The sequence below is a fragment of the Rutidosis leptorrhynchoides genome, chromosome 3 (genome assembly GCF_046630445.1).
Source record: "Rutidosis leptorrhynchoides isolate AG116_Rl617_1_P2 chromosome 3, CSIRO_AGI_Rlap_v1, whole genome shotgun sequence".
Classification (NCBI taxonomy): Eukaryota; Viridiplantae; Streptophyta; class Magnoliopsida; order Asterales; family Asteraceae; genus Rutidosis; species Rutidosis leptorrhynchoides.
Window position 1 is genome coordinate 231,911,750 of NC_092335.1, and position 13,289 is coordinate 231,925,038.

The 13,289-nt window shown below is 31.2% G+C and overlaps 1 protein-coding gene across 1 annotated transcript; it reads left to right on the top strand.

Annotated features, from left to right (window-relative positions):
• The first annotated feature begins 6,731 nt into the window (after positions 1-6,731).
• On the top strand, positions 6,732-8,934 carry LOC139897274 (pentatricopeptide repeat-containing protein At5g27110). The gene has a single exon (XM_071879969.1). It carries the CDS (start codon positions 6,795-6,797, stop codon positions 8,889-8,891), a length of 2,097 nt encoding a protein of 698 aa, XP_071736070.1. The 5' UTR covers positions 6,732-6,794; the 3' UTR covers positions 8,892-8,934.
• Positions 8,935-13,289: the final 4,355 nt, after the last annotated feature.

Here is a 13,289-nt window from a genome sequence, read left to right on the forward strand (position 1 = left end):
AGAACGCGGATGAGTATATGATAGGGTATTAATGAATAAATATAGTGATTTATCGAAGTGACTTTCGCCAAAGAGTAGTGAAGTTGCTGGTACGTTTACTGTTAATGTGGTGGGATTTAAACAGTTCCCCGGTAACGAAGGCGAAAAGACAATGTATATATCAAGGTTATAATAAGGTTGTTTCGAACGAAAAGTCGAAGTTGACTTGTTGGAGCTGTGACAAAACTGGCTATTTTGGAAAGAGATTGCAAAGTTATTTTCGGTAATAATAACGCTAAAAGAATTAGCACAGCTACGCGTTAAACATTTACACAGGTTCCGAGTGTTTTCAAGTGCATAACTATATGTATCAATCTCTTCTTTCGTAGATGAAGTGCGGTTGGTTCGTCTTCTCGACTGAAGTGTTTTCAAGAATCATGAAAGGTTTGAACGCAGATTGTAATCGTCAAGATACAAATGAGGTTTAGGATGAAATCAAGTGGTAACCTTGAAGAATTGTTTAGTTTTATATGTTATAAACAATATTTTAATTCATTTTAATTGTCCAATGTCGGCAGTCCACAGTTGATAGTCCACAGTTGACAGTCTAATAATTCATATATAGTTTAATATATAATATTCGAATTAATTAATACGTATCGTGACCCGTGTACATATCTCAGACTCGATCACAACTCAAACTATATATATTATTATAGAATCAACCTCAACCCTGGTTGGTTATCAGTGTGAGGTAGAGATTGGATATCTTCTCTGGTTCCGTTAATGGTAGTCTCAAGATGAAAAATTCTGGCAAAAAGGGTATAAACGGTGTTGCGAACAGGTTCGCCGGTGAGCGGGTCTAGTACTCCAAGGTTAGGTGGTAGATTCGGTTCATGATATGGAGTACCCTCTTCCCTTCTCCATAGGGTGAGTATGTCGCGAACCCACCCCCATTTTCTCCAGTAATCATGGTAGTTGATTGGTTGGTGTGCTCCTGTCACGCTATCTTCGGAGTCAGATGAACTTGGTTGGTTCGTAGAGGCCATCTTACGCGATCTCAGAAAAAAAAAATTTGGTATGAAGAGTTTAGTGACAGCAATTGATAGTTGGATGGTATTCTCAATGCATAACATGTATAGATATATAGTACCAGGTTCCCTTAAATTACGGAGAAATTTACGGAAGATATCAGGCAAGATCTACAGTAACAGATACGCTAAGATATGAATTGTCAGATACGCTAAGATATGAATTTTGTCTATACACTATTTATGCAGTCAATGTAGTAAAACGTGTCTAGACTAAGAATAATGAGCATGTAATTTCCTAAGGATGATAAGCAGATGATTTTTGACAAAAATGATAAGCAAAACATTTGACATGCAGACACGGTTGAAGTCCAGACTCACTAATGCATCCTAACGACTTATCAGTTATGCATACTAATGTAGACCTGGTTCGCTAAGACCACCGCTCTGATACCAACTGAAAGGACCCGTCCTAATCCATCCGGACGAAGTCCACATCGATTATAAATGATTCACAACAGTTGATTACATCACGAGGTTCTTGACCTCTATATGATACATTTTACAAACATTGCATTCGTTTTTAAAAGACAAACTTTCATTTACATTGAAAGTTGACGACATGCATACCATTTCATAATATATCTAAACTATAAATGACTTAATAATAATCTTGATGAACTCAACGACTCGAATGCAACGTCTTTTGAAATATGTCATGAATGACTCCAAGTAATGTCTCTAAAATGAGCAAATGCACAGCGGAAGATTTCTTTCGTACCTGAGAATAAACATGCTTTCAAGTGTCAACCAAAAGGTTGGTGAGTTCATTAGTTTAACATAAATAATTATTTTATAATTTTAATAGACCACAAGATTTCATATTTCCATTTCTCATAAACATACGTCCCATGCATAGAGACAAAAATATCATTCATATGGATTGAACACCTGGTAACCGACATTCACAATATACATATAAGAATATCCCCATCATTCCGGGATCCTCCATTGGACATGATATAAATTTCGAAGTACTAAAGCATCCGGTACTTTGGATGGGGCTTGTTGGGCCCGATAGATCTATCTTTAGAGTTCGCGTCAATTAGGGTGTCTGTTCCCTAATTCTTAGATTACCAGACTTAATAAAAAGGTGCATATTCAATTTCGATAATTCAGCCATAGAATGTAGTTTTAAGTACTTGTGTCTATCACGTCAAACATTTATAAAGCAGCGCATGTATTCTCAGTCCCAAAAATGTAAAGAGTAAAAGGGAATCGAATGAACTCACCAAACTGTATTTTGTAGTAAAAATACATATAACGACTTTGAACATGTGTAGGGTTGGCCTTGGATTCACGAACCTATATCATTTGTATATTTATTAATATATATATTCGCAATTTAACAAATTCATATATTATAACTTATGTTATATATTATATATATTTAATTTGTGTATACAAAAATGATTAGTGTTTAGATAGTTATATTAATATATATTTAGTTAGTTTTATGTTAAAAGTACCTGCTTTGTTATATATGAATATTTGTATAAAATTCGTTAATATGATTAATACGTACTTTTATGTAATATCACCTTATAAATATATTTTTATATACATAATATTTTATTTAGTAAAGTAATATTAATAACGGTAAATGAAAGTTGTATTTGATTATAATAATAATAAAAAAAAAAATAAGAATACTGATAACAATACTAATTATGGTAATTTTACTGTTAATAATAGTTAGAATAATAGTTTTAATAGTAATAATAACGATACTCATAATATTTATAATAATACTTATAATAATCTGATAATAATAATAATAATAATAATAATAATAATAATAATAATAATAATAATAATAATAATAATAATAATAATAATTATATTACTTAATAATAACAATGACATTAATAATAATGAATCTTAAAAATAAAACTACCTTTAAGACTATCTTGTAAAAACAAATGCCCAGAACGGAACTCGAACCCACGACCTCCTGCTATCCCAACACCACACCAAACCACTCCACTGCCCATTCATCTTTGTTTTAATACCCGATTTCTACCTATATAACCCGCATAACTATAATATGGAACACGGCCCAACAGATTAATCTATATATACCTCGGCCCAAAGATATAACTTCGGCCCAACAGACAAAAATGAAGTGTTGTGGCCCAATAGCGATTATTTAACCCAAATAAAGCCCGATTATAACACTAGTTTAAATATTCACAGTAGGCGTTTGATTATTTAACTTATAACAAACTATCATCATCATCAAACATCATACCATCAGATTCATCTTCGTACGATCGTCATCATCATCTTAAACTCATCTGATTGAGTCATCATCGAGCATCATCTCGATCATCTACACATCCATCATCATATCATCATGATCTATTTGTCCTCCATGATCATCGATAAACCGTAAACTTCATCATCATGATCATCATTAGCGTATTATCATCATCGTTCTTTTATTATTTCAGGATCGTCATCATCGTATATTTACATTATCATCGAACCTTATCATCATTCACCAACATCACGCATCATCTATTCTTCGAACAGCTACTATTCATCATCTTCATCATTATTGCTACAGTACTGTCATCATTTTATGCATCACCCTCGCTGTTATAACAAAAATGAAACAGACTAGTAGCAGTGGTTGAGGGTTGTTATTAGGTGTAGCAGAAGATGTTGTTGAGCAAGTGGGCGTGTGGTTCTTGGTTCGTTGGTTGTCTTGGTTATTGAGTTTTGTGGGTTTTGACTAAGAGTAATCACACGAAATCACTGAGATTTAATCTAAATAGAAACAGAAGATGAAGCAGTAGCAGGTAATAGAGTGTGGGTGATGAGGTAGGTTTCGGTTGAATTATGAAATAGACGCGGAAGTAGTAACAATAAGAAATGGTTCGACTTTTGGGAGAGAAGTTGATCGAAACAGGAACTAGTAGTTGGTGACGGGTTGTTGGTGTTCGAAGAGCATACACCGTATAGTAGTAACAGCTAGTCAATGGTTTATGAAGTGGGTTCATGGTGGATTGGCGTTTGATGGCCGCCGGTGGAATAAGGTGGTCATGGAAGGTGGCGGTTGTGATATTGTAGAAGAAGAGTGAATTGTGTTATGTCAAATAATCGTCTAACAATCTATCTTTCTATATGTTATCTATATATTATGTAAGTGTGTATATGAATATATCTTATATAATTATAATAATTTATAATTAATAAAAATAATAATAATTTCAACTTTACTCAAAAGTGAAAGAAGAAGAAAACAAAGGGCATAAACAACAACGTGCAAATATCAAAATGCAATTCTGCCGACACTATCAACCGGATATAATATCGTGTCCATTGCTAAACAGTTAATACATAAAAGTGTTTCTAAAAATCTCAAATTTTTAGATTAAATATATTTAATTATTTCACTCATTACCTGTTTGAAACCTGATCAAAAAGATTCAAAAATTATTTATTTTCTGTTCCGATTTATATGTACGGAGCACTAATATTTAAACTTAAAAAGGTAAAAATATTTTTTTAATAAATCTAAAATGTTCGTAATCGATTTACAGTTCAACTTTTATTTTAATCCTTCATGAACATATAATCTATTTATTTTAAAACTAACAAAACGTCAACCGAGTGTTACTGAAGTTTACTGACTAAACTCGAAATCATTTATTTTTAATATATTCCCTTTCTATATACAACTAGTTTTAAAAATAGCAAGTTTAATTACTAAAACAAATATATTATATATTCTTAAACAAATATATTTAATATAGCTATATATATTTACAAGTAAAATTTATATACATAACTACATATATCTATTTATATAATATTAGTTTTTATTACATCGTATATTATTTTATATATTTATTTCCAACAATTAAATGTATATGCTAGTTTATTAATGTTCATGTTATTATATATTATACATATATTTATATATGCACATATTTATATATATCCACATATTTACAAATAATGGTTCGTGAATCACCGGGAACAGTTGAAGGTCAAATGATATCATGTAACCAGTTTAAATAATTTTCGAGACTCAATATTACAGACTTTGCTTATCGTGTCAAATTATGTAAAGATTAAGTTTAAATTTAGTCGAAAATTCCCGGGTCATCACACCGAATGCACTCACAAAATTGTATCCTCTTTGTCTAAATCTAAAGACACATGCCTAATGAGGTGTTTAAGCATAACCACTTGTCTTTCAGCATACTCGTCTAAAAAATCGGCAAATCGAAGTCCCACTCCATACATCCTTGATCATTAAAAAAGATCATGTTTGCGAGACGAGCCTCCTTTTTAAAACTTTTAAGATATAAACCCGGAAATCGATCTTTTAACTTAGAAACACCTACCCAAATATCGTTCGAAAAAGAAATACGAGACCCTTTTCCAATACTCCAACACCAACTTTGCGGGTTGAGAATTTTGAAAATCGCGTCCGTGTGTTGAAGTTTTACAATATCACGCCAAACACCCGAGAGCTTTCTCCTATCTACGCAAGATAAATCCGAAAGACATACCCTTCCATACTTCTTTAAGAACACTAGAGGAAAACGTTCTCACCCGCGTCTCTTAAATAGCAATAACTTCCACTTGAAATTTAGTAATCAAATAAAAAACTCTTCTACCTTTACTGTTATTGCCTAATCCCCTTGTGTTCCAAGTAGCAATTTTCATTGCTTTTCTTGTTGAGACGTTCACAACTATCGAACATCAAGAAAATTGAATTATTATACAAACCCCTTTTTTTCTTCCTTATAATTAATTGTAGCCTTAGAATTAAGGAGCTTACCATATACTTTAATTGGTTTGGGCGTGCATTCATCTTCAAATTCAACAAGCTTTGATGATCGTTATTAAAATCAATGCATTAATGACCATAGATAGAACCGAATCAGTCAGATAGGTCTTGTTAACAACAAAAGAGGCCTTACTTTTGCTCTTCGCAGCTCCCCTATTCTTGTTTTTCTGTACAGTAAACAAGCTGGTCTACATTTGTCAAAAGGAACTATTGACGACATATGTTTCTGACTTCGATTTCATTCATTTTATTTGGTATGTTAAGTTCTTGTATTTCGAATATAATTTGCTACATCTAGTAGAAGAATTGTGTATATTATAAACCAATTAACGTTTACAAAGTTTAAGAGTAGACTACATTTGTTTGAGTTATTATGCTGCGAACATCCTTCATATTTTTTAAATGTGTATAATTTTATTTGTGAGCACCAAGTGTTCGATAAAATGACTCATAGAAACTTTGAGCAATTTACAACTAAAGCCAACCCCAATAATTAAATCTTGTTTTTTTTCTCGACTAATGATGTTGGTACAAATCAACGATAGATGTTTATTGAAAAAACAGTATGTTTGGGTTGAAAATACATGGACGATGGACTATTATATATGATCTTGCATCAACTGTATGTTAGATTCTGTAAGATAATTTTGTTTAATTAACTCTTAAGGTTAAAATAGTAAGGATCCAGTAGACAACTTATAATTAATCACTCGGTTAAAGTTTTGACTACATTTCTTATATTTCAATTTTTGTTTTGTGAAGATGATTGATTGATCACTTATAATTAAGCACTCGGTTAATGTCTTGACTACATTTTGTCATTAATACAGGTAAATATGGTGCTAATTGATGAGATGAAAGCAGCAAACTTGTCACCATTTTTTGTCAATCAATGAGCCTGCGCTCAAGTCCACAGTATGGATACATCAAAGCTAATACATCTCATAAGAACCATTAAATCAGTCAAACATGCCAAACTCATTCACCAAAAAGTCATCACTTCTGGCCTACAAAACAACATTGCAATTTGCAAAAACCTCATCAACCTCTTATTCTCTTGCCAATTATTTCAATCTGCGCGCATAGTTTTTCAATCAATTCAAACCCCATCAGACATTACCTTATGGAACAGTTTAATTTCAAACTACACTAAAAATTCCATGTTTAATGAAGCTCTTGAAATCTTCAATAAGCTTATGCATTTCACTTTATTGAAACCTGATAGTTATACATACCCTAGTGTTTTGAGCGCTTGTAGTAGATTAGGGTTTGGTAACTTTGGTAAAATGATCCATACCCAATTGGTAAAAAACGGGTTAGAATCGGATGTCGTTGTTATGAGTTCTTTACTTGGGATGTATGCTAAATGTGGGATGTTTAGGTTTGCACTCAAAGTGTTTGATGAAATGCCTGAGAGAGATGTAGCTTGTTGGAATACTGTTATTTCTTGTTATTCTCAAGATGGGCAGTATGCGAAAACATTGGATTTGTTTCAGAAGATGAAGGATCATGGATTTGAACATGATTCTGTGTCGTTCACGACTGCTATATCGGCTTGTGCTAAAATTGGGAATCTTGAAAAAGGGAAAGAGATTCATGATGAAGCTGTTAGACATGGTTTTGTATCGGATGGTTTTGTATTAGCTGCGTTGGTTGATATGTATGGTAAATGTGGTTGTTTAGACTTGGCTGTACAAATTTTCGAGCAAATCCCGTTTAAGAGTATGGTTTCTTGGAACTCAATGATTGCAGGGTATAGTTTAAGAGGTGATAGCAAATCTTGCATTCAACTTTTATCAAGGATGAATTTAACACGAACAAAACCGAATTCAACAAGCTTAAGTAGTTCACTTAAGGCGTGTTCTAAATCAGCTAACTTGAAACACGGTCAGTTTATCCATGGTTACATAATAAGAAACAACATAAAAGCTGATACCTTTATTTACACTAATCTTGTAGACGTGTACTTAAAATGTGGAAACATTTCATCAGCTGAATACATCTTCAAGACAAAAATGGTTAAGACAAATGTTGTAGAATGGAACTTAATGATTTCTGGGTATGTAGCAATTGGCTTGTATCTTGAAGCTCTTGGTGTATATAATGACATGGATGCATCATGTGTGAAATCGGATGACATCACGTTTACAAGCGTTTTGTCAGCGTGTTCACAACTAGGAGCATTAGAACGTGGTAAGGAGATTCATAAATCGATCATTGATGGTAAATTTGAATCGAATGAAATAGTTATAGGTGCTCTTTTGGATATGTACACTAAATGTGGTGAAGTAGATGAAGCTCAACGAGTGTTTAATCGATTACCTAAACGAGATCTAATTTCTTGGACTACTATGATAACAGCTTATGGGGCACATGGGCAAGCGTTAAAAGCACTAAAAATGTTTGAAGATATGAAGAAATTGAACCTTCAATTAGATAGAGTTGTGTTTCTAGCTGTCATTTCGACATGTAGCCATGCGGGATTAGTTAACGAGGGGTGTTATTATTTCAATCAGATGGTTAATGAGTATGGGATCAAGCCAAAAATTGCAGATTACTCGTGTTTAGTGGATTTACTTGGTCGTGCGGGACGATTACGTGATGCGTATGCTATTTTGCAAAGAAATTTGGTTATTAAAGAGGATGTTGAGCTTTTGAGCACGTTGTTTTCTGCGTGCCATTTACATGGGGATTTGGAATTAGGTCAGGAAATTGCGGGTTTGCTTATTGATAAGGATCATGTTGACCCGTCAACGTATATTGTGTTGGCTAATATGTATGCATCGATCAAGAAATGGGATGAGGCAAGAAAAGTTAGGATGAAAATGAAAGAACTTGGACTGAGAAAGAATCCTGGTTGTGCTTGGATTGAAATTGATAAAAAGATTGAACCTTTTCTTGTGGAAGATAAATTGATCCCGAAATCGGGTATGGTATATGATTGCTTATCGATTCTTGCTGCTCATATGAACAAGGATGAACTTTTGTTTCAGAACACTGTATTGAATATGTAAAGATTAATTTGTTAGTTATAAAAGGAAAAAAAAAAAAAAAAAAAAAAGTAACATATCAGTTGAAGAGTTGATGAATTTGGACAGTTAATTTATATTCTTCTTGAGCCAAGCAGGGTGTTTTTGATCATGCATCGCTTGATTGAGTTACGATAGGCTTCTTTTTGCATTTTGAAGTAGTTTTTAAATTTTGTTTAAGTTGTGTCTCTCATATATACTTATTCATTTGCTTCAATGTTTATTTTTGTAATAGTTATGTATATGAAACAAATTGGGTTACAACTCAATGCATATTCTGTTTTGTCACGTTGTTCATGTCCGTGTACATTAGCTCACCAAAATTAGAAGTCAATATAATTTAATATGTGATATGAACCAACTGATACTAGAATGCAAAAAAAAAACTGATAAAAGAACTAATGAATTGAAAAGATAAGTTAATCAACTTTCGAGAGGTCGATAAGCTCTACAAAAGTTTTCTTTCGATAGGAAAACTAACTCTATCAAATTCTCAATCTTTAATACATCATATCATAGTATCAGTTACAATCATCAAGTCCCAAGGTTGGAGAACTTGGAAACTTGGTCAGTTTGACTACATATAAATATAAATGTAAATATTAATTTTCATTTTAATTTAATTGAAGTGGTTAAATTGTCCTCGTAGTATATATTTAATATTTAAATTTCTCTTACACACTATTAGTTACCCGTAATTGTGTCGTTTTTAGTTTCGCAGCATCTCCTTTCGTATATTTAAATTAATACAATGTTCGGCTCTGCAACTTCAATCAGGTTAATAATTTCTCTTCTGGGTTTTATTTTTGTTCTTCAAATTCGTGTTTGCTTTTATCTATATGTTGTTTTTTGTTTTGTTTTTTTTTTTATGTTAATTACCATCTGTAAGTTTGTGTGCTTCTTTGATTCATTTTTTTTTAACTATCTGCCTAACAATCGATATTATGCTGTTATTTAGCTGTACGAAGCTATCTTTTGTTGTATGTCTGTTGTTTTTGCTGTTTTTGTCTGGTTGGGTAAAAGAGGTTTGCAATGCCACCTAAAAAAAGAGTTGCTGATACTGATAGTTATATATATATATATATATATATATATATATATATATATATATATATATATATATATATATATATATATATATATATTGTTGTGATAAAGTGAGTGGATGACAACTAATTCAATAAGTCAAAAAATGTACAGTATATTATGTATTATAAATAACCCCCATCGGATGTAATCAAAATATGCACACATATAATATATTTCATATATCACCATTCTTTCTCTCTCTTATTTTAAGTTTATGAGTAGCCTATATTCAAGAACAAACTCACTAAAGGTAGTTATAAGCCTACTGAATTATAACACGTTATCAGCACGATTATCTCAACATTTATACTAAATATGGTTGGCTCTGCCACCTAACTAATATGGTCGGTTATACCACCTAAATGATATATGGTCGACACTGTCGCCTAATTTACATTTTATGTTATCTAACATTTATTTATGTATACTAACATTTACATTTATGTTATCTAACATTTACAGTTATGTTCACTAACATTTATATTTATGGTCGGTTATACCGCCTGAACTATATTTCTGTAATTTAACTATTATTAACTTCACTAACATTTATATTTATGTTATACATTGTCGGTTATACCGCCTGAATTATATTTTTGTAATCTAACTCTTATTAACTTCACTAACATTTATATTTATGTTATCTAACATTTATAATTACTTATGCAATTAATCATTATTTATTTCATGCATACTAATGTTTATTTTCATTTGAGCCTTCCGTGTCACATATACACCGAGACGTCAAATAATATATATATATATGATGTATATATATTACTCAAGTAACAAAATAGTAAATCGAAATTAATTCATTTACTATTCATATGAATAGTAAATGAAACGAAATTAATTAATTTACTATTCACATGAAAGTGACATGATAGAAATTATTAATTATAAGTTACATAACATACCCCTAAAGTATTTGATAAATACGTCTTTTTAAATACATAAGATTTTCAAAATCAACAAGTTGATAAATTGATCTCATATATATACTCCGTATTTTTTTGAAAGATTTTGTCTTTTGTTTTTTTTTTCCTTACGTTTGATATAAAAGAAAGAAAAAAAATCTTGTCCTTTATATTACTCATACGCGTTTTGATATAGTGACTTTATTCGTTAACGTCAACTAACGACGTTACAACGCTCATATATACATAAGGGTTGTTAACGTCAACTGACGACGTACAACAACTATATTTTTCAGATATAAAATAAACATCTCCGTTTTCATTTTTTCACAAATCAATCTTCATTTTTTTCAGATTACTACTCTCAAAAAGTTTTTGTAAAGATGATTCACACAAGGATGATTTTTCCTATTGTATTGGTCATATTAACTATCATCATTGTTGCTAATATACCACCGGGTGAACCTATATTCTATCCTGCCCTTGTGGTTTTATTATTTGTAATCATACCATTATTCTGTTGTTTGCTACTTATGAATTTAAAATGATTCTAATTTCATTTTATTATTTGTCTATGAATAGAAGTTGATTATGATTATGATTTATGTTATTCATCTTTTTGATAATAGAAAATGTCGAATTTGAAAAGGCTTAAATTTGCTCCTTTAGAATCAAGTGGGAACAACTACTTAACATGGGTTATGAATGTAGAAAAACATCTCGAGTCAATCGGTATTTTAGAAACCCTGAATGAAAATAACAATTGTTCCGAACAAGAGAAAGCAATGGCAAGTATTTTTCTTAGCAAACATATTGATGAGTCCTTAGAATCTACATATTATATGATCGCAGATCCAAGTGTATTATGGAAAATACTCAAAGATAGATACGATATTAATTATCAAGAAATAACGGTGATCCATGAAAGAATAAAATTGAAGATGTTAGTAGACGCTCTTATAAGAATCCCGGAGATTCTTATTAATGATCTGGTAACATGGATCATCAGTCTAGTATTTCTTGAATACATGAACATCTTGTTTAGCTCTACAAATAAGTCCCAAAAGAAAAGAAAACGAGAGTGAATTTGTTGAAAAAAATCTTGATTAAATAAACCCCGAGCTACCTTGAGACTTGAATGGTTAGAATTTTCTAAGATGCCTAGCTTGTTATATATCACTCATAAATAAATGATTTTAGACCATAACGCATATGTTTTATTAAGTGTTATCTTTTATGTACTTCAGATTATAACTTGTTTGCAGGTAATATAATTTGATTATCTTGCTGAAATATAACTCATTATTTGCTTATCTTATTTGAAGTTTTAGTATGAATCCTGCTGAAATACAACATCAATTAAATGGTAAAGACCTATGTATTGCAGATAGTGGTAACACACACACTATGCTCAAATCTAAGAAATATTTCATTGATTTGAAATCATCTGAAAGAATTATAAATACTATATTAGGTCCTGCAAAAGGAAATGGAAAGATAAAATTTATATTACCAAATGGTACGAATTTTCTGATAAACAATGTCTTGTTTTCTCCCAAATCAAAGAGAAATTTGTTAAGTTTCTCTGATATATATCATAATGGATATGATTATCAGTCAATGATAATCGAAAATGAGAAATATCTATGTAGCACTGAAAAGCTAATATAATAAAAAGCACATCGCATATGATTAAAAACGCATATGATGAAAAGGATATATGATTAAAAGCGCATATGATAAAAAGTGCATATGATAAAAAGTGCATATGATAAAAAAGGCGCATATGATTAAGAGCGCATATGGTGATTAATGAAAAAGCACATATGGTGATTAATGAAAAACACATATGGTGATTAATGAAAAACACATATGGTGATTAATGAAAAGCACATATGGTGATTAATGAAAAGAATATTGAGAATGAATCACCAATGTTTCTTGAAAGAATTCAAGGTTATATATATGGACCAATTCATCCATCATGTGGACCATTTTGATATTTCATGATTCTAATAGACGCATCTAGCGGATGGTCTCATGTTTGTGTGTTATCAAGCCATAATATGGCATTTGCAAAATTTCTTGCACAAATTATTAAATTGAGAACACATTATTCTAATTACACCATTAAAAGGGTGAGACTTGATAATGCTGGTGAGTTAACATCTCAAGCATTTAATGATTATTATATGTCTACAGGGATTGTTGTTGAATATCCAGTTGCTCATGTGCATACACAAATTGATTTAGCTGAATCAATAGATAAACGCTTGCAGCTAATAACTAGACAATTGGAAATGAGTACAAAACTCTCAATATTTATATGGGGACATGTAAATTTACATGATGCGACATTAATTTGCACTAAACGAAG

Coding starts and splice junctions, on each gene's coding strand:
- LOC139897274 (XM_071879969.1), top strand. CDS start 6,795: ATGGATACATCAAAGCTAATACATCTCATAAGAACCATTAAATCAGTC.